Here is a 22,510-nt window from a genome sequence, read left to right as displayed (position 1 = left end):
ATACTTAAAGTTAAAACTTAAAAGTCAAACATTGATTACATAAGTACAATACTACAAAGGTAAATTGCTAAATACTATATTACTAGTAATTAAAGTTTAAAGTTTAACTTTAAAGTTTAAATAGTCACTGAAGCCTAAAGGAAATATTATAAAAGTAAAAGTGTAAAACATAGAATCATATATAAAATGATAAATCCATGCAAACCATCAAAATGTATATGTATTATGTATTATGAAATCCAACACATCAAGATTCAATAGTCATCATCAAATTCAAATGTTCCAAATTCTGATCATATACTAAGTTAAACAAAAAGTTAAAACAAGACTATAAGTCTACAGCTATGGCTCCTAGTCGGAGTCGTCATCGTCATCGTCATCCTCATCCTCAACTTCAGGCTCAGTATAATCTATAAAATGCCTTTTAGTAAGGCGTCTAAGGTAGGTCCTGGATGTCTCAGTAGCCATAGCATCAGCCTGTGAGGTGCCTCTAGGATCAATTGTAGTCTTTGCCTCTGGCTTTGCCAATGTTTGTGAGGTGCCACTAGGAACAACTGGAGCTCTTTGGTCCTTTGTTGCCATAGCCACAGCCTCAGCCTGGCTCTCTCTATCTACCTGGTCAAGCCACTGTAGGTCCTCATCATCAAAGACAGGATCAGAAGCCTTAGTGATCCACTCAGACTTTGGATCAACCTCCTCTAGAGCAATCAGAGAGGTGTCACTATCCAAAATCTCCCTAATCCTAATGCGCAAGTTGTAGTGCACAAAGACTAGCCTATTCATTTTCTCCACAGACAACCTATTACGCCTCTTCGAGTGGATGTGCTCAAACATGCTCCAGTTGCGCTCACATCCAGAAGCGCTATTTGGCTGGCTCAAAATGCAGATGGCAATTTGCTGAAGGTTTTTGGTTGAAGACCCAAACATTTGCCACCATCTATCTGAATTCTGAAAAAAAGAAAACAACAAAATGTTAGTCTTATTTCAAAATTTGAACTTTAAGTTTAAAGCTAGAAATTTAGAAACTAGATTGTATAAGGCTTAAGCTGCAATTTTTACCTGGTTGCAATTTTATACGACTTTCTTAGCAAATTTGACTTGAAAAAATGGCCCCTGATGCATTATTATAGGCATCCATCTCAAGCAATATATATGTGGGATTAGGGGACATCTTTGATATCACTGTGTATAGGCCACTAAGAACCTCCTCATCCGCCTTGAAATCATCACGGAAGCGGTATGCCGGATTGAGGTAATAGGCTGCTGCATGGATGGGCTTATGAAGCTGATTTTGCCATCTCCTATCAATTATCTCCCAAATAGGGCCATAGTTTTCCTCAACTCCTACATATTTGGCCTTAATAGCCTCCTTGGCTCTATCCATGCCCTCATAAATGTAGCCCATAGAGGGCTTCTCGCCATCAGCAACTCGTAAGAGGGATACAAGGGGCTCAGTGATCTACAAAACAATTAAACAAAAAAACAATTTAGTGAATGATGAAACTTTGTAAAGTTGCACAATGAAAATAAAACAAAAATATGTATGAGATAAATTAATTTAGAAAATTTTAAGACTTAAGCTTTTAAAATTTAAAATTTAAATTACATGCACAATCTTCGAACACGGCTCCCAAAAATCTTCATCATCATAAATGCATTTTGTTGCATCTATCCTTGCAGGGTTGGTGGCAAAGGAGGAGGAACTCCATTCTGGACCAACAAACATGCACACCTCAACTCTAACCTTGAAGTTAGAAGGATTTTAGTGTGATAAAGTTAGAGGCAAATCTTGTGATACCAGGACGAGCCCACTCCTTTCCCTTTGTGTATTGCCTCATAGTGCTGAGGACCAAGGCATGATTGTAGATGAACTTGCAAAGATTTTTGACCTTGGTAACACATGATTTCACCCATACAAGCTTGCCAATATCCTCTAACATGAGGTCGATGCAATGGGCTACACATGGAGTCCAAAAGATTTTTGGGTGTCTCTCCATCAAAAGTTTTCCTGCAGCAATTTTAAATTAGTTAGTAAACAATGAAAATTTTTGATGTATTAAAAGACTTTTAATTTCCAAAATTTAATGAAAAACTAAAACAAATTTTTTAGGAGTAGAACTTAGAAAGTTAGAAGTTAAAATTTTACCTGCAGCAACATAATTAGCTGCATTATCAGTCACCACTTGGACAACATTCTCTTCCCCCACCTCCCTTATGACCTCCTCAATAGTCTCACATAAGAATGTTGCATTTTTCACACGTGAGGAAGCATCTATGGACTTCAAAAACATGGTGGATCTTGAAAGTGAAAATTAAACAAAATAATTATCATTCAAGAATCAATAGTCAATAAAACAAAATTTTCATTATTCAATAATAGTATACATTAAATTTTAGACTTAAAGAAGTAGAGCATGATGAATTACCTCTGCTAGAAACAAGAAAATTTAGGAGGGTTCTATTCCTCCTATCTGTCCATCCATCCGTCATAATGTTACACCCCTTTTGGCTCCAAATCTTTTTATGGTCCTCCAACTCAAGTTTCATCTCCTCAACCATATCTAGTAAGAGGGGGCCACTCAACTCATCTTTGGTGGGCGCTTTGAACCCCGCACCACAGATGGAAACTGCATCAATCATCCCCTGCCAATAAAGATTCCTGTTACATTTATAAAAACATTTTAATTAGCATATTTCAAATTTTCAACATCAAGTTAAAAGTATAAAATTGAATATAAATTTTAAAACTTAAAACGTAAAACAATCAAATATCAATGAAGGTGAAGTACCTGGCTGCTATAAATGGAATGTTGCAGAAAAACCAAAACTTGCGAATTGCTCTTACTCTAGCTTCATGTATCTCCCTATTCCAGCCCATGCTCTCAAGTGAGGGTTGTACACCAAGAGTGGTAGGCGGTACAAAAAAATTGTCCAACCCACTAGATTTTCAGACTCTAGGACGAAAGACAAAGCCAGTACTACTAGAAGGGGTAGCAACCGTAGCACTATTAGAAGTGCAAAGAATAGATGAAGAAGAAGAATGAGCAACAAAAGCACTAGGACGATAGGGGGGACGGGAAGAACCTTCTCCAACACAGCCTACTGACTTAGAAACATTTGCAGATGAGCATCGAAGGGAACTAGAACCAATCTGAGCTAACTTTTCTAATTGTTTTCTTTTTAATTCTTTTTCTTGTTCATATTTTTTCAAGGCCACATAACAAAAATGTGTAGCCTCAACAGTTGCAGCTCCACAAGACTCAGTATCATGACCACGTATGCCAACAATATGGTATTTTAATCTATTTATCCCCCCACTATCAATGGTTTTGCAAAATAGGCATTTTGTTTGAGTTCTCTTTCTACCTGGAAAGTCTATGGTGAACTTCCACCGCTCATCTTTTTTATTGCCTTTAGAGAGCTTGGGTTTTTTACCTCCAAAAGCCATTATGAGTAAGAAAAAATATAAAAGTTGCTGCAATAAGACATTTTAGACCAAATATTACCATTTCAGCATTGTATTTTATGAAGATCTAAAGTAAAAAAAGCCTCATAAACAAACAAAAAAAATTCATGCAAAAAACCCATAAGCATAGAGAAAAAAATCATCAAAATCTAAACAATCAACTCTTACCTCTTTCAAATGTTTTGGGAAGTGTTGAGAAGAGCTCCTATAAACTCCTTGATGATCTAAATGCAAGCTCCACTGTCACAAATGCAAGCTTTTCTCCTCTTCCTTTCAGCTGGTTGCAAAATAAGAAAACTCTATTTCTCTTCAACCTCTCTCTCTTTCTTCTTTTCACTATAGAGTGTTATGGGAGCCCTTTTAGGGTTATAAGAGTGAGAAAGATAAAAGAAGAACATTAAAAAAAGTTGCAAAAAAATTATATTTTAATGGTTGAATTTTTGCCTGCCGCGGCTGGGTCAAGCTCAGCCGGGTCAGGTGAGTCACTTTGTGACTCGCGAGTCGCGCGAGTCAGACTACGTGACTCACCGTTCACGAGTCACAGGTCATTGTGACTCGGCGGGGTCAACGCGGCTCGCTGACTCGCGTGACTCGCTGCGAGTCACGTTACCATGCTCCAACTCTACGAGAACCTAATCCAATCGTGATTGTGACTCTTGAAGAGCCCACTGAGTACACTGAAGAGAGTCCACAGTCACCTCAAGCTCTTGGGTGAGCTCAACCACCTCTTCATCTTTCTCTAACAATGTCTCATAACAGGGGCTGCCCCAATTTAGAAGGTAATGCCTGTCAACAACCAGCTGCAAATAATTATGCTTCAAGATTCTGACAGCCTCTCGAAGCACATGTACCTCTCCTAGAGAAGCAGTACTATCACCGTGCTCATCAGACACAGGAGCACCCCAACCAGATGTAGCCAGAATCAGATGGATCATATCATAATGCTCAAAAGCTGAAGAGATGTCACTTTCGCTCACCTTTAACTGACTGGTCACGTGATGCCTTTGTAACCCCTGCCTCCTATGCAAGCTCTCTATCTCACTAACTGAACTGTGATAGGAAACTGAATCAAAATTGTCCACCACAAGATTGCTCATATGTGTGCTATCATCCTCGTACAATTCTTTTTTTGAGATACAACTACCATGTACCTCAACCAACTCATCTGAAGAAATGGAAGCCTTCGCAGTATCAATCTCCTTGCATGTCTTAGCTTCTACCTCAATAGTAAGATCCTGCAAACATTGATCTTGGGATCCATCCAAAAACTCTTGGAGTCATCACCCAATAACTGACAAGGGGTGTCATGCCCAGGGCAGCTGATAGCATCATCAAATGGATCATCAAATGTTTCCATATTATCTGCATCGACATCTCCCAATAAAGCCTCAACTGCTAACACCTAACTCTGCACACATGACTCAAGATCAAGCTGTGAATTAATAATAGTAGAACATGAACCCACATCTAGTAACTCCGCTGTAACACCTAGATCACCAACATCACAGTTGGGTGACTCCATATATGCCTTGGTCCCAACTGAGGAAGCAACTTCCTCCTGCACTGGAGCAACACTACGATAGCTGACATATAAGTCTCCAATAACAACTCCCTCCTTGGGAGAGTTTGAACAGTCAGTGACAACTACATCATCAATTGCCTCTGAACTAACTGTAGTAACTATTTTGGGAGCCTCAATCTGCTGAAGCTCAGTGCTGCTATCCACCACAGGCACAAACACATCCACATGTCCCTGTGAAATAAGTCCATCATCACTGCATATAGGACTAATTGGTGTCATACTAAATATAGATACATCTGCATCATGGACACTTGTCAAGGAAAGCTCAAGCTTTCTTCCCTACAACCTCGATGTCGGCCTTCTAAAGGCGGAAACCATATACCTCGCTGCTCTCTCAATTGTCTTTGGATCTGACAAGCTCTTTGCCAACCTCTATTGATGAAGCTTAAGTTTCTCCATACTCTCCTACAAAGCATTCATTTTCGCGCTAATTTTTTCATTACTCCACTAACTTCTAGAACTGCTAGATACCACTATAATAGCCCCAGCTGGCTATATCCTTAACAATCATCAATTTTCCTTTGCTAATCAATTGTCTAACATTTTGTCAAACATTTGACAATCTTTACTGTTATTGTTGCAAATTTGATAATTTGATTGTCAAAATTACACTAGAGAGTGCAATTGGGCACTTACAATTTCAGATCAATTTTATACTAAGAAGTTTGTATGAATGCCAACATTAATTCATAATTCTACCCTACAAACTGTGCAATTATATAATTATAAAAGACAAACGATTTGCTCCACCTTTAATTCATTACCAACAATGTTTCTAACACATAGTAGCAACAATAATATTTAAAATGCCAAGAACTTAGGAATATAGATTGGATTTGACTTTTAATTTGCAGTCCAATGTGAATCTACAACAGCCCTAATAATATATATTGCAGGCCATATAAACTGAATGCAACTCTTGAAAATTGTAACACGGCCCCTTAGAAATGTCACACAAACCCTCCTTAGGTGAACATGACCCTGCAATTGATAAATTGCTGCCTTATAGTGAAATGACAGCCTTGTAACATTTAGATTGAACTCCTAGCCATGACGTAAAAGCATAAAATTAATAATTCAGCCTTCAATTCACTTTCCAAAATCCAGTCTTCAACACTTGTTCAATCAACTTCTCAATAACAGTAGATACAGTAGAGAAGCAATCACAATTCGCTTTACCTCAGTAGTAAATTGCAAGATAAACTCAGAATCTAACCTTTATACTTCAGCAAGGGCACAAAACCACAGACTTAGAAATGTCACAAAGAGAACAAGCAAAGAAATAAATAAATAATCAGCTACTTTTCTCATCAAATGTCCTCATTTTTATAATCTCCAAATGGTACTAGTTTCCCAAAAGAACTTGACTTAAGAAGCTTTTTCTACACAACATTAAAATATAATAAAGTGCCATTAATATAATTTATTAATTGCTTTTGGCTCCAAAAATGACTTTTTCCACTATAACTTGATATTCTGACATGCAAGGCCATTGTTTCTTCTTCCCATGATTTAAAACTTTTCATCCCGGTTCCAACGAGCTATGATACTGAGATGACCAACCAACAACACTAACAAAAATAGCAACCTTAGCGTATTTAGATGAATAATAATAATATTTTTCTTGTCTTGTGAAAATAACTGAAGAAGCATTAGAATCGAAATTTGACAACACCAAAGTGATCTTGATGATGAAAGACGATGAATGAACTTGATGGGGTGACTTACTATAAATAGACGCTCCCTTCAAGATTCTTGGAGCTCAAACCGGAAGCCCGGAATAAAAACTAAGTGCATCCTCCAACTCCTCTAACTCAACTGAGCTCATAAGAACCAACAGATTGACTTACTATAAATAGTAAGTCCCTCAAACGGAGACAAAACACAACATAGGCTGCTAGAAAGCCTATAACCACACAACTAAGACCCTCAAATCCTACTGTTAGCTCACGAGGGTCGCGATGGTGAACTAACCTGGCCAACTGCAGGAACTTGCTAAAAATGGGGACATTACATTCTATCACGTTGCAGAGTAAAATTACTATTACTTACACAAACACTAGCATCACATGCACATTTTCTTGATAAGCTATACTTTAATCCCTTTTTTACGTCTCAATTACACATTAAATGCTAGGGTTTCTATTTTTTTATGCATCTTCTAGTGGAATTCATGTTTCTAATGCTATTGGTACTCAATGTGATGTATTCTCTCGGCCTAGCACTAAAGAAAACTCACATGTCTGCTACCACTACTATTTGTTGAGCTATTCATAATAATAATTATTGTAGGGACTGTTGTTCAGATTTTGACCTATAATATGTTAATTCAAATAATGACATGTACAATTATTTTCCATGTTTGACGAACATGTGAGTTGTGAAAAAATATTACATGCATGTCATGAACTGTAGAAGTAACTGCTGCACATGAAAACATTTATTGATGAGAATGTTGTTTAAGACATTTGCACCACAGGCTAACAAAAACATGTATGCATATCTTTCTTATTGTTGGTTTTGTTATGTGTAGGGTTTAGATGGGATAGACAATGGTTGATAGTAAACGAAAAGGGTCGAGCATACACACAAAGAGTGGAACCGAAAATTGCATTAGTTGAAGTATCCTTACCAGTGGAGGCTTTTACTGAGGATTTCAAACCAAACAACGATACATTTATGAGTATTTTCATTTTAGCCACCTCTACATTTAGTATGCTTAATGTGATTTTCAGTGCTTTTGAAACCTAGTAATGTCATTCTACTACAATGTTACAAGATATTTATGAGGATAAACTATGCTATATATGGATCAAGTAATTTAGGTTGGCAGACTTATTGGCTTGTGATAATTATTGAAATTCTGTTATAGATATAGGATTCTTATAATAACTGCATTGTTTGATAACAATATGACTATTCCATGATCATTTGGTCATGCTTGCAAATGAGGAATTGTTTACTTGAGGACCATAAAAATGGAATGATAAGTTTGACACATATGAGCCCTGCTGGCTCTATGCTGAAGAACTGATATTTTTTTTTGTTTCAAGAGTTTTTGCATCTTTTTGTGTTTTGATATATATGTTTTTTTTTTGTTTTTACCAGAATTTGAAAGATAACAATGTACATAAATAAAAATGCAATTACAACTTGCAAACCAACTTTATTCACTGTATGAAAGTTGCTAATATTTACAATACCAAACAACTAAATGATGAGACACTTTATTTCAGAATAATTAAAGAACCTGACAAAGAACGAATGCCAATGTTGGGCATTATCCCTCATTGACATAGGTGCTGGAAATGGTTCCAAATTAATTGTTCACTCCTTCCCTTAGAAATGCGGCCTGTATATGTAAGTCACAGGTCTTCTATAATTCCCAGTGCTGCCAAACTGAGTGGTATGATACTCCCACGTGGCTGTCATAAACTCTATCAAATTTGGCCCTTAAGGAGCAGAACTTCTGGCTGTCCAAAAACCCAACAAGTAGTAGAAATTCATTCAAACTTCAGCATGAATCGATCATTGAAACCCCAGTACAGATCGCAGCTATATAACTCTCAAGAAAAAACACAATTCATTGGCATAAAGATAGCCAATTCAAAGTGCAACCTCTGTTGAAAAGAATTCACAAATTCTTCCAGAAATCCAAACCCTTAAATATCTTCAACTCACAAAATCATAAGCAATAGAATGATCGATCCATGTCTAGAGGCTTGCTTTTATAATAAATGGAGCCAATAAAGCTTCTTTTGTATGCCAATGGCTAGTAGCTTCTTCCATACGCTTTTCACTTAAATGAAAACTATGCTTTTGGTTGCATATTAAAATTTTCAAAAGTAATATCTCTATGTACCCTTTTAATACTAAAACTTGACTTAGGCTTATAATTTAATTAATTAAGTATAACTTATTTAATAACTTTCATTATACTCCTAGCTCAAGAAATTATCAAGTATCCATTCAAATGTAGAAATAGCTTGACCAAAAGCATCACCCAAGTGCACTACTATAAATGCAAGCTAGCTCTTCTAACTTACTATAAAGAGTCATTCGACTACTAGAGACCCACAAATCAAAACATTAGCTCACGAGGGTCGCAATGATGAGCTAACATAACCATTCTCCTAAAGCCTGCTAAAAAGGGGACATCATAGTCCTCCCTCCCTAAGATTGCTTCTCCTCAAGAAATCGCAATCTTGGATGCTGAAGAATATTCTTTGACTCCCAAGTGATGTCCTTGTTACTAAAATTTTGCACACATGTAAAATTTAAGTATGAAGACAAAGAAAGTGCACGAATGGCATTCATTTCACACAAGAATGTCCTTGTATTATTCATCAAAAGATAGATACAAATGATATTTACAACTGATAGAATGAAATGAAATACTGAAAGTAAATTTCTCTCACACAATTGGTTGTTACTAATATCTGTCTCTATTTTACAAGAGTGCATAAACATGAAAGAAAGAGCATAGAATGAGAGGGTCATAGGGCACTAATCATTGCTTGTAATGACTGGTATTGCATTGCTCCAATCCTGCTTGCCTGCTGCCCCAAACTGCATTTCTTCCAGGTCTTTGAGTCCTGCATACAATGAAAAGATGTGTTAGATCCAGTGGATCTAAGAAATGAAGGAAACACCTTACCTCATGTGCAAACAAACTATGCTACCTTCATATCATGCACTCGCATAAAATAGAAACGTATATCAGCAAAGAGGCAATCATCATTACATCAAGATTTTATTGCTAACATGTTTGTCTCTTGTGTAGAATCTTATCTCTAATAGGTACACAGATATAACCGTAGGCTCCCGCGAGGGTTATTGAGCCCAACGTGCCTATGAGAGATAGGATCATAGAATTTGATCAAGAATGTCATGAAAGAAACATAAGGGCAACTACAGTGAGAAGCTACACTACAGATTGAAACATGGCGAGTATAGGGAAAGAAGTGGTGCTGGTTCAACAATCAAAAAAGAAACAAAGGTCGCGGTGAACAATAAAGTTAAAAGTAAGTCTTGTACAAGCTGGAGTTTTGTTTTGTTGGAGTACAAGCATATTACAGAATATTGTGCTTTAAATGAAATGGAGCAGCTGGAACTAACAATGAAGTGGAATCAGTTAATCAATGGATATTTGAAAGTACAAAAACAACTTGCAATATTGCAAACATGGAATGCAAGAAACCTCTGGATCTTGTTAAATTTTCTAAAATGCCAAAGGCACTTGGGATTCTCTGCTACTAGGCAGGCACAACTGATTACCATCTCCTAATAGTGGTTGCTCTTAACATGGGAGAGGTTGATGCTAGACCCCTTGATTCAGTAAAAACAACCCTTAGCTTATTTGGAGAGATCATTTCTGAGTTTGAAGATTGCAAAAAGCATAAAATGTCATGTGTAGAGAAGAGCATAACAAAAGAGAGAGAATGGATTCTAGATCAACTGAATCCACCATATTTGATGATTAATTAACACTTCAGATGATATCAAGCTTCAGCGCCAACTAGAGTTGGAAAAAGCCAAGTTGATGTTTGAAGCTTTCACTAGAAAATTAGAAGAGGACAGGAAATCCAAGGAAAGGGCTAGTAAAGTCCCTGCACTTGTTAAGAAACTAGAAGCTGCAAATTCCTATATCATACAGGCCTGCAACGAGACTTTGAAAGCAGATCTTAGTGCTGTAAGAGAGAAGTGTATGATGGCAACAACAGAGTTGGAGAATATCAGAGAGGAACTTCAAAGAGAAAAGGTGTGTGTTTTGAACTATTCAAAATCTGAGGCATTGGCTCTTGAACAACTAGACAAGGCAAGGATGGCAATTGCAGAAAAGAGAAATAACAAGCTAGAGGAACTTGTCAAGGAAATTGCTTCAACTATGGAATTTCTTGCTCTCCTTCAATTGACTTGCATAAAGGCAGAGAAAGAAAAGGATGTTCTTTTGTCTGTAAAAGAGGTGAAGGTGACAATTACAATTTCAACAATGATAAGTTGCAAGAGGAATTGCACTTGGCAAGAGATAGAGTCCATACTTTCCAGCTTTGCTGCTGTTGCTAGTCGAAGTCAAAGTGATCTGAAGTTGAAGCTTATGCAGGTAGAGTCTGATGCTGCAAACTCTTTAATATCTATATCTGCAGAGATTGAGGAGACAAAGAGAAATCTGATGAGGATATTGAAACACTTTGCGTTATTCAGTAGAATTTTTGAATGCAGAATTGTATCAGGTTTGGAAGGAGATGAATGATTCAATGGAAAGTGATACCGATAATGTCATCAAAAGCACATATAAAAACTCCAAATTTCCTCCATAACCAGCGACTGCATAGTGAAGACCTAGTCACAGCTGGAAAAAGATGCTCAAAAAATGGTGGAGGAAATGCCAAAGAAGGATCATAGCAGCAAAGAAATCTTTAAATTTCTTAATACCCAGCAAATATCCATCAGCAGCTCACGGGTTTGGTATTTTATCAAAAGACAAAGGCACGAAATAGCCCAGAAATCCCAAAACGGCAGTGAGGATGAATGAAGAAGACGAAAATACCTCCATCAATAGCAGCAGCAGCAAGCAAAGCATGGCTATTTAATGATAAAAACAACAGATGTAAGTATAATGTGAAAGATTGAAGAGGAAAACACAGCAAAACCTGCCCATTAATAAGAAAAAGTCTTTACCTTGGCATCAAATAGAAGAAAGGACCATGCTTTACAAAGAGTGCAACACTTGAAATGTGCCCAGAAATCACGTAGAGACCTCATCCTGGTGTTGAAGGACAAAGAAATGACATTTTGGAGCAGCATGGCCACGTTATTTGTAACACTCCAGTATTATTGTCAGATTTACCCAAGAAAATACAGCCGTAGCAGAATGTGAAACCAGTAATGATGGCTACAAATGGAGTTAAAATCCTATGCTTTTACCTTCTCCAAACTCTAATGAATATTCATGCAAGGAGAAAATGAATAGATTTAGGGTTGAAAAAAATATTTCATTTACTTTCCTTAAATCATTTATAATGATTTTGAAGTCCGCCGGATTTTGGATGGGTTTTTATTCATTTTTCCCTTTTGTTTTCAATGAATTTATGTGTCATGGGTATTGGGTAGTGCTTTAAGTATAAGTGTTTCAACACTTAGAATTTGTCAAAATAGATATTTGCATCTTATTGTATAATAGGATTATTTATTGGTGTTTCTATAAACCATTTCATAATCTTATTAATTAAATGCAATTTGTAGACCTTTTCCAAGATATATTCCATTTTCATTCTTCTGCTTACAAAATTATAGGGATTTTGAATCAGTTGTGGCAAATGTTCAAAGAGGGAAAATTGAGTAAATGGTTTAAGATTGAGTCTTTATGAACAATTGGAGTAATATAGATTCTAGAATTTTTCTAGGAGGCGGTTATAGGTCGAATTGGACTTTGTCTAGTCTGTTTGAAGGCCATTTAAGAGCAGTTGGAGTGTTTTAAGGTCAGTTTTGATGAGCTGTTAGGTTGTTTGGATGTAGTGACTTTTTCCAAGAGGAGGGCTTCTTTTTAGTGAGTTTTGACTCCTATTTTTTGGCCTTTTTGGTTGGATCCGACCACAAGAGGTGGATTTTGAGTTTGTACTTAAGGAGTTTTGGCAATTCATTTTAGAGAGTTCTCTCTTATTCAATTTTGGGCTCTTAGTGATTTTTCTCTATCGTTTGGGCATTTTTTTTGCATGATTCTGTAAATCAGTTTATGATATTCAGAAGCTACCTTGGAGACTATTTTGGCATAATTTTTATCATCTTCTTGTCATTGAAGAGTTGTGTTCGTGTGATTTGATAAAACTGTTCTTGAAAGCTTCATTTTCCTTTCAGTGTTGTTTCACTTTTGTACCTATTATGTGATAAATATATGGCACAGGTCACAGGTTGTGTGAGCAGATGTAATGTGTTTTCCATTGTGAAAAGTTTCTTTTCCTTTATTGAGCAAATATCCATTTCAACCTTTTTGCAAAATATATATGTGCATGTATATGTTAGGCAAGTTGTGTGAGTTTGAAGATTATTTCATGGTTTTCGAGTGTAAAAATTCTTTGAATATCTCAGTAGTTTTCATTTTTCTTTATCTTTTTATCCCTTTCCCTCATAAGGTTTCAAGTTTTAAGTGAAGCATCTGATAGGAACTGGCCTAGAAATCAGGGGTCTCACTTCAATTGCATGTCCCACATTGAAGCGATTCCCATGTTATACCAGGATTACTGAACTCATTCAGTTTAGTATCGGGTGCAAATTCTGGTACTTAACAATCCTCAATAGGTAGACCCAACCACTTCACCAAAAAATCCCTAATGACTCATCACCGCAAATGTCGCTCTCTAGTATCCAATATAGCCTTAGGAATCAACTCCAACTTCCCCTCATTATCCAAGGGTGGCAAAATAGGAGATGTGACAATGTAACACCCCGCCAAGGGATCCAAAAGAACTAACCTAGAATTTTACTAAGTTTTCCAAGCATTTTTTGTTTAAAAGATAACCTATAACAACAATTATAAAACAACAGAAGCATAACATACATTCATACATAAGCAATACATAATAGATTACATTCCTTATGGATCCCAAGACGTTGAATCACACTTAAATTTAGATAATATTAAATCCAATAAATAACGCATCCACATTAAAGATTAACTACAAGTTCAAATCCAATTAAATGATATACATTTGTTCCGAATGCCACTTGGCAATAATTGAAATGCACAATCATTCACTGTACATGTCACAGGATATGAAAGGCTGAAAGAATATACATCATAAAATAGATTACATCGTCTCTTTAAGATCCATGAAATAAAATACAATACAATAAGTAAAACCATCCATCATTTAGATATAACCATCAATCATAATACATAAAGATAGAATGAAAGGAAATATAAAATAAGGAACTCCAGCCATAGCATCGAACTGACGGATCTCAATGGTAAAAGTAAAATACACTACCACCTGACCTCGTGGTAACCCAAAAAGGTCCACTCCCACCACACTAAGGAGATAGTCTCAAGTCTCAAATAGGATAACAAACTCAAAAGTCAAATCCAACATCTAAGTCAAGGAAACCCTAAAAGCAATCTAACTCAAAGGTTCCAAAATAAAACGACATCTAAATCCAGAGGCAAACAAAGACACGTAGGGAATCCACTATGCAAGTGAGCAAGTGTCATCGCATGAGTCAACTCTAAGGTTACCTTGGTAGTTTGACTTGACTCCGGCCCCCTAGTGACTCTATGTGGCACTAGTATCCTTTTGTACTGACAAGGCATACTAATGATGCATGGTTGTAACTAAGCATCCTCTCTACTCCCATCCTAGTTTGTACTAGCACTTGAGGCATAGGCGAGGAAATACAAAGACTTTTATTAGTTCATTTTACTCTCATTTAGTGTGGTGTTTTCACTTATTAAAATAACCTACAATGGGTTACCTAGGAAGCCACTTTGGGCTTCGGCCTCCATTTCAAGCCACTTCCTGACATTACATACAAATTACCTACCCTAAGCTCAATAAGGCAAAAAGATCTCAAAAGACCAAAAACTATACATCAGTTCTCTAAACAAGCAACTGACAAGTACCAAAATCACTTGGTCAAAGTACAAACATCACTAATACGATTATCCTAATAGGACTGATCGAAGAAAGTACACATAAACAAATCATAACATCATATGTAATAACCAAAACAATACTTCCCAGCCTCTAGTAAACATCCTAGGACTGGTCAACACTCTAAGTCAACCCCAAACCCAAAACATAAGACAACATACAACAATGTAGATTCATAATTTTGTTTGATTTTGAAAATACACAGTCTGAGTTTACAGTAAGGTTCGAGTTTTCGTTTCAATGTAAGTTTTTGAGTTGACAAGGTTCACACTTTTCTTCTTACAATTTGACCCATTTCTTGTTTTAAAACAAAACGCACAATTGTCTTTAACTCACAAAACAAACATCGTCTCTATAAAGATCATAAATTTTTAAATAATAACTATTAAATAATTAGTTGGCAATTATTTAACAATATTAAATTTTAATTAAGAATTTCCATAATCAATTTTTTTTTATAGCGTTCCATCAACAATTAATTAATCAATAACTAAGTTAATTAAATTAATTGTTAATAACAATCATTTCAGTGAAAACCCTACTGAATTATCCTACTTTAATAATTTAAGAAAATTATTAATAAAACATATTAAAAATTAAATTTTTAAATAACTAAAATCTTTAAATAATTAAAAGTTAACATAATTAAAAAAATAAATTAATAAAATTTCTTGCGGTTTTTTTGTAAGGCCCGCCGGCCTACCTGTACAGTGCGACTGCAGGTGTTACTATTGCTGTGTGCAGTAGTAACATTTGTCACGCATAGCCTTTATGGCTGTAGGCAGAGGTGGGGGTGTGGGGTTTGGTGGCCCCGTCCTCACCCTTATTCAATTAATTTTTTTTAAAAATATTTTTTATATACATATTAAAAAAAAAATGTATCTTGTTTATAATAAAACAAAACAAACCTTCCCCATAATCGTCTTTTAATATATATATATTGAAAATGTATGAAAAATACTCTAATAGGGAAAACCCAATAAACCAGTTGATTTTATATTCTACAATTTCAATTTATTTTCAAAACCCTTTCTAATTAAAATACCAACTTTATAATTTATAGAACGAGGATTTTCTAATGTGTCAATTCTCATAATACAGATGAATTCGATACAAATATCAATAAAATTCACAATGGAAGATTCATCTTAAAAGAAACTCTGAAAATAGATTTAACAAACACGATGAAGACAGGAATTTCAAAGAACATAATTCATTGTGCGAATAAAACACAAGATTCTACCTAAATCTGATGCTAATACGCAACCGTACGAAGAATGTGAGAAAAATCCATTTTCCTCTGAAATCCTTCATTCTGAAAATCCTTCCTCCAAAATCCCCGGTCCTTGCAAAGTGAATTCCCAATCTCCGTTAAGGAGTTCTCCCCTAAATTTGGGGCATTGATTGTGCAATCACACAAGAGAACTCGTTGATCACAATCTTTTTAATATTTTATTACTTTTTGAATATTCATGCACACTTTTTGCAATTTAAAATATCTTTATTAAATTAATTTCTCTTTTTCTCTTTAATTAATTTTTGAAGTGTTTTGTGATAAAAATATTTATTAAGTAATAATAATATTTAGTATTTATTTATAAATGATCTCCTAAATATATTATTATTAATATAATTTAATTCTTTTATTTAATTAATTTCTCAATTAATTAAATATAATTAAATATATAAATTATCTTAATAATTTTCATTAAATTAAATCAATAAATATTCTTTTAATTTGATTTAATTAACAGAAAAAACACCATAGACCCACAAGACGAAATATGAAAACCCATCATAAAATACAACATACAAGATCAAACACAAGGGTTATAATCATGAATTTACGTCATATGACGAATGCGGAAGGGTAATCATCTTAGATACTTGTCCTAATTTCTAGGACAATTGGATTAAGGTTAGGATTTGGACTCAAGAATTTATCTCCCCTCTCTTTTGTAAAAACCCGAACTGGCTTCCAATTTGCACAACTTATTGTTTTTGCAATTGCCTCAAAGTTTACTAATTATTGTATTTGTTTTTTCCTTTCTAAATATAAATCAGCAACTTCAAGAACTTTAAAATAAAATATAGACAATCAGACCTTAACTGAATGATATACTTGCGTTGAACACAACTGATTACATTAATTTCCAGAATTCTTTACGATTCATTTATTCCAACTAAGTTGCAAAGAAATATAAATTTAATTCTTCCCAATGAAAAGAAATCTGATGTTAACAGTTAGAAAGTACCACGTAGTAGTTTGGGAATTCTCTTCAACACTTCCATGTTGAATCACAAGTCACAAGGATCTGAAGCAAACCCCTTCCCAGAGCTCGTAGGCCCTAGCAAATAATTGTTGGCCTTCTAATATAAACACAGGATATCATGAACAGTTTGCAAAGCCATATACAATGGCACCAACAACTCTCAAGGTTAATGCAGGTGTATAAATGAGAATCCACACTGCCTATAATGAAGCTCACTGCTCATAAATGTCAGAATTCCGAGTTCAATAAAACGCTGCCACAATATGCAATCTTCAAAATCAATAACGTCCTCCACAATCAGCATTCGCAAATGCTAGTCAATTCTGATCACTAAAGTTGGAGATGTGCTCAGCCAATCTCTCCTTAGCCACAGGGATACAATAGGGAGAAAAGAACAAATCTATTTGCAAATGGAATTCTTAAACCACATTCAGAATTTTCTCTTTCAGCAAGACAATAACTCCCAGCCACAGGAAATACAGTTAGGGAGATATAATAAATATTCAGAATATCACAAATCACTATACATCAGCAGTGAATTGCCCACTCAACTTCAGACCCTTATACCACAGCAAGGGCGAAAAAATCAGAACTTCAGAAAGCCAGAAAGGCAACAAAAAAAAAAAATATTCAAGCATGCTTTTCCAAATAAATGAGCTCTAAATTATAAGTTTTGCATTGACCAAAGTTTCCTTAAAACTCCACTTTAGAAATTGTGTAAGTTTCCCAAAAGAACTCAATACTAGAAACTTTCCAACTCGCTTTTTAGAAACATCTCTTAAAGTCATTATTATAATAATATAAACATTATTATAACAATGCAACTCAATGATTAATAAAATAACAGCTCATGCAATTATTACTTTATTAACTACAGGTGACGACCAACTGCTGAAGCCACCCACTGTATTGCCAAAAATAACAATTGCCAAAAAATAGACTTACTAAAAATAGTAAGTCCACAGCTAAGACCCCCAAAACACCATGTCAACTCACGAGGGTCGCTATGATGAGCTAACTCCATCCACTGTGTTGACCTGCCAAAATCAGGGACATTACACTCCTACCATTGAGATATTGCGATAGGGTACACTCATCCTGGCAATTCAGGGAAGTCGATACCCGATACCTGCAATCTGCATAGATTCCACGCATGTACAAACACATATATTCTAAACTAAATGGCAAGAAGTGGTCATCGTGTAGATCTTGACTAGTAGGTGACTGACTCCCTTAACCACATCAGAAACATCAAATATAAAGAAAACATACACATACACCATACACATGCAAGTATGGGGTAAGTAACCATAGAAAACACGTGTAAATAATCCATCTAACAAACATCATTAAATAACTGGAATCACTGTAAATAATCATCATCAAAGTATAATCATGCATACATGAAATAACTAGTACCAAAGTAGTCTCATCATATAATCATCTGAGTATGAAAAGTGAAAACATTATCCAATAATCTAGAGAACAATGTCACTAATCATTAAGCATAAACATAAAGCTTGCCTAAAAGAGTTTGGCAATAATAACTAAAAAGTAAACTAGGGGTAGGCACTACATCCACCCCCCTAGACTTAGGCTTACTCCTGGAAGCCTATAAACAAGTAGGGGTATAAATCTCGTCAACCTGATACATCCTCCCATGTAGCTGATGACTCATCAGTAGGTTCTCATTGGACCCTTACATGCTCTATGGTTTAATCCCTAAGGGTCAATTCTTGCTGCTGTAGAATGCGAACCGGCTCCAAAGCTAGCTGCACATCCTCTACCTATAACGCATTCCAATCAAGAACATGTATCACATCAGGAATATACTGTCTAAGTATAGAAACATGGAAAACACCATGAACACGAGCTAGGTTGGGTGGCAATGCAAGATGGTAGGCAACTGGACCTATCCTTGCAAGAATCTCAAACGGTCCCACAAAGTGAGGTGTTAGCTTCAAACCCTATTCATAATGGATCAGACTCTTCCACGAACGCACTCTGAAGAAAAATTTCTCACCCACTGCAAACCGCTTATCCGTCCTATGAGCATCAACATACTTCTTTTGTCTATCTTGTGTTGTAGACACGTGCTCACGGATACACTCTACCTATTGCTCCATATCTTGAAGCATCTTAGGACCCAATAGGATGTGATCCTCAAGACTGTCCCAACTCAAAGGTGTACGACAAGGACGACCATACAAACCCTGAAAAGGTGCCATCCCAATAGAATTGTGATATCCATTGTTATAAGCAAACTGCACTAGGTATAGATAGTCCTCCCAAAGAGTCTGTTTGTCCATCACATACATTCTCAACATATCCTCCAGAACCTGATTCACTCTCTTGGTTTGACCATCTGTCTCTGGGTGATAAGCTGAGCTGAAGTTTAACTATGCTCCAAGATCATGCTATAGTGATGTCCAAGATGTGGAGGTGAATATAGGATCCCTATCCGAAATGATCTTTTGGGGAATACCATTTAATCTCACGATATCATGCATGAAGACATTAGCTACATAAGCTGCAGTGTAAGGTGACCTTATAGGTGAAAAATGTGCCACCTTAGTCAACCGATCAATGGTGACCATGATAGCATCATGTTGACAAGCAGTCATAGGCAATCCTACAATGAAATCCATAGAGATGATATCCCACTTCCATGAATGAGATTAGGCTGTAAAAGCCTTGCTGGATGGTGGTGCTCTGTCTTGACTCTCTAGTACTCAAGACACCTAGCCACAAAATCAGTGATATTGCGTTTCATCCCTGTCCAATAGTATAGATGTTGCAAATCTGCAAGCATCTTCTTGACACCTAGATGTGCCGAGTAAGGTACACGATGAGCCTTTGATAGGATCAATGTACGAAGCTCATCCAATAGTGGTATATAGATCCTTCTTGAATATCGCAAAAGGCCATCTAACTCCAAAACATAACTCGAGAACCTTCCTTCCAAATGTCTCCCTGAATCTATCTCCTTGCTCACCTCCTAATACCAAGTATCTGTAGGAAGTGCCTGAAGAATACGGCTCCTCAAATCCACACTAAGAGTCAAAGATAGTGTCACATGCCTCCTATGACTCAAAGTGTTAGCTACCGCATTCTCCTTTCCCTGAATATACTTCACCTCAAAGTCATACTCACAAAGAAACTCCATCGAATGCCTTTGCCTAGCATTCAGATTAGGCTGTGTGAATATGTATTGTAGATTGCGATGATCACTATGAAGTTCAAATCTGTCCTAGCAAGAAGTGTCTCCATCTCACTAGGGCATGAACTACCACAACTAACTCAAGATCATGCGTAGGGTAATTCAACTCGTGATCCTTCAGTTTGCATGATTCATATGCAATCACCCGTCCATCCTGCATCAATAGTGCTCCAATCCCCTCTAGGGAAGGCCTTTGTACACACCATGAAGTCACCTGTTGGATCAAGTACTGATAAGATTGGTGCACTGGTCAAAAGCTCCTTAAGCTTCTGAAATGCTTCCTCGCATTTCTCCATCCATTAAAACTTCTTTCCTTTCCTCTGAAGGGAAGTGATAGGATGTGCTATTCTAGAGAAGTTTTGGACGAACCTGCGATAATAACAAGCTAGACCCATGAAGCTACAAATTTTCGACACGGTAGTGGGTGTGGGCCAATCAACCATTGCTTGAATCTTTGTAGGGTCTACAGAGATACCATCACCTGATATGATATGCCCTAAATACTGTATCTTTGATTGAAAGAAATCACACTTTGCCGAGTTGGCATAAAGTTGATTATCTCTCAAGCACTACAAAACCAAACGTAGATGTTTCTCATGCTCCTTCTGGGATCTAGAATATATCAAAATATCATTTAGGAACACAAGTACAAATCGATCAAGATAGGAAGAAACACTCCATTCATCAGACGCATGAAAACTGATGAATCGTTTGTTAGCCCAAATGGGACTACTGTGAACTCGTGGTGCCCATAGCGAGTTCGGAAGGCGGTCTTATGAATGTTAGCATCTTGAATGTGAAGGTCATGGTATCTTGACTTTAGATTCAATTTTGGAGAACACTGTGGCTCCCTTGATCTGATCAAATAAATCATCAATCCTTGATAAAGGATACCTGTTCTTTATCGTCACCCTATTCAGCTGTCTATAATCAATACACAAGCGCAACGAACCATCCTTCTTCTTCACAAAGAGCACTGGTGCTCCCCATGGAGTTACACTCGGTCAGATATTACCCTTGGCCAGAAGGTACTCAAGCTATAGGCGCAACTCACTCAATTCCTAAGTGGTCATACGATAAGGAGCTCTAGAAATAGGCTATGCTCTTGGAATAAAATCAATGCTGAAATCAATATCCTTCTTTGGGGGCATGCTCGGAATCTCGCTAGGAAAGATATCCGCATATTCCTGTAGAATAGGGTGGTTTGTAGTCTTTCTTGCAAGATCTTCTAACTCGCTTACTATAATGGCAGACACCTGACATCCCTTATGAAAACTCCGCTTAAATTGCATAGCGGATATCATCCATAGAGATATAGGTCTTTGGATACCCACAATCTCTGCATCCTTCCCTTGATCATTCTGACACAAAATGGTCTTCTTTTTGCAATCTATACTAGCTCTATGAGAGCCAAGCCAATCCATACGTAAGATCACGTCATAAGCGCCAAGAGGAATGATCTAAAGGTCAATTGACGTCACAAACCCTCTTAAGCTTAGTTCACACTGCTACACTACGGAATCTGTGGAAACCCTAGCGCCTGAGGCTAGTTCCACTTGCCAACCCAAACCATGCTTATCGCTTCTAGCTTACATTTAGCAACTAAGGATGGCGAAATAAAAGAGTCTGTGGCCCTTGAATAAAACACGACGGAGAGAGGTGTACCTCAGATAGCTCTCGTAGTCTCAACCATGGTTCCCTGATGATCTGCTTGACAGTGGTCCACCGCCGCAAATACTAGAACTTGAATAGTGAGATGCACGTTGTGGGCAACTGGCTGCAATGTGTCCATACTGTCCACAAGAATAACATCCTGTACCTCTGCTAGATCCCCTCCCTGTTGGAGGTGCACTCGACTGCTGGTGGCTATCCCTACTAGCAAAAGACTAGTTTCTTTGCGTAGGCTGAGTGTTCTGATTTCGCTTATTGCGTTGTGCATTGCAATAGTTCTTAGAGATAGAACCACCGCCACCACTCTATGCTGGAGGGTATGATCCCTTCTACTGTTGTTGTTGCTGAGGCTGCTGTTGGTTTTGATTTCACTTAGGAAAAGGAGGTTTCCTGTTCCCACCTGAGTTGTGGTTACCCTTGGATCTTGACACTATAGATGCTCCCACAAAATCTCCATGTCCTAGAGTGACACTCTGCTCTACAAAGTATGGCTTGATGTGTCGCATCTTTGAGGGTTTTAGGCTCAAATACCTTAACACCCCCAACTAGACAGTTGTTCAAACCTCTGATGAAATGTTGTGCCAACTGTGCTGGATTATCACTAATTCTCGCATAGGGCATGAGCTCATAGAATTTGCGCTTATACTCTAC

The 22,510-nt window shown here is 36.7% G+C and overlaps 1 protein-coding gene and 1 pseudogene across 3 annotated transcripts in view; both read left to right on the top strand.

The window, feature by feature from the left end:
• Nucleotides 1–22,510, top strand: part of LOC149542517 (uncharacterized) — a 175,498-nt gene that overhangs the window by 34,602 nt on the left and 118,386 nt on the right. For both annotated transcript variants that reach the window (XR_016355470.1, XM_089797451.1), the window contains exon 2: nt 7,582–7,731. Coding sequence is in view for 1 of the 2 variants with exons in the window: in XM_089797451.1 (XP_089653577.1) it covers nt 7,582–7,731 (150 nt within the window). In the remaining variant the exon portion in view is untranslated. The remainder of the gene's footprint in view (nt 1–7,581; nt 7,732–22,510) is intronic.
• On the top strand, nt 10,147–14,203 carry LOC149542518 (uncharacterized; annotated as a pseudogene). Its single transcript, XR_016355312.1, has 2 exons — nt 10,147–10,203; nt 10,308–14,203. The product of XR_016355312.1 is annotated as an uncharacterized LOC149542518 (transcript).

The sequence above is a fragment of the Cupressus sempervirens genome, chromosome 8, assembly GCF_028749045.1.
Source record: "Cupressus sempervirens isolate cs-2001-9-10 chromosome 8, ASM2874904v1, whole genome shotgun sequence".
Taxonomy (NCBI): domain Eukaryota; kingdom Viridiplantae; phylum Streptophyta; class Pinopsida; order Cupressales; family Cupressaceae; genus Cupressus; species Cupressus sempervirens.
The sequence above is the reverse complement of the archived record's forward strand: the minus strand, read 5'-3'. Positions and strand labels throughout refer to the sequence as shown.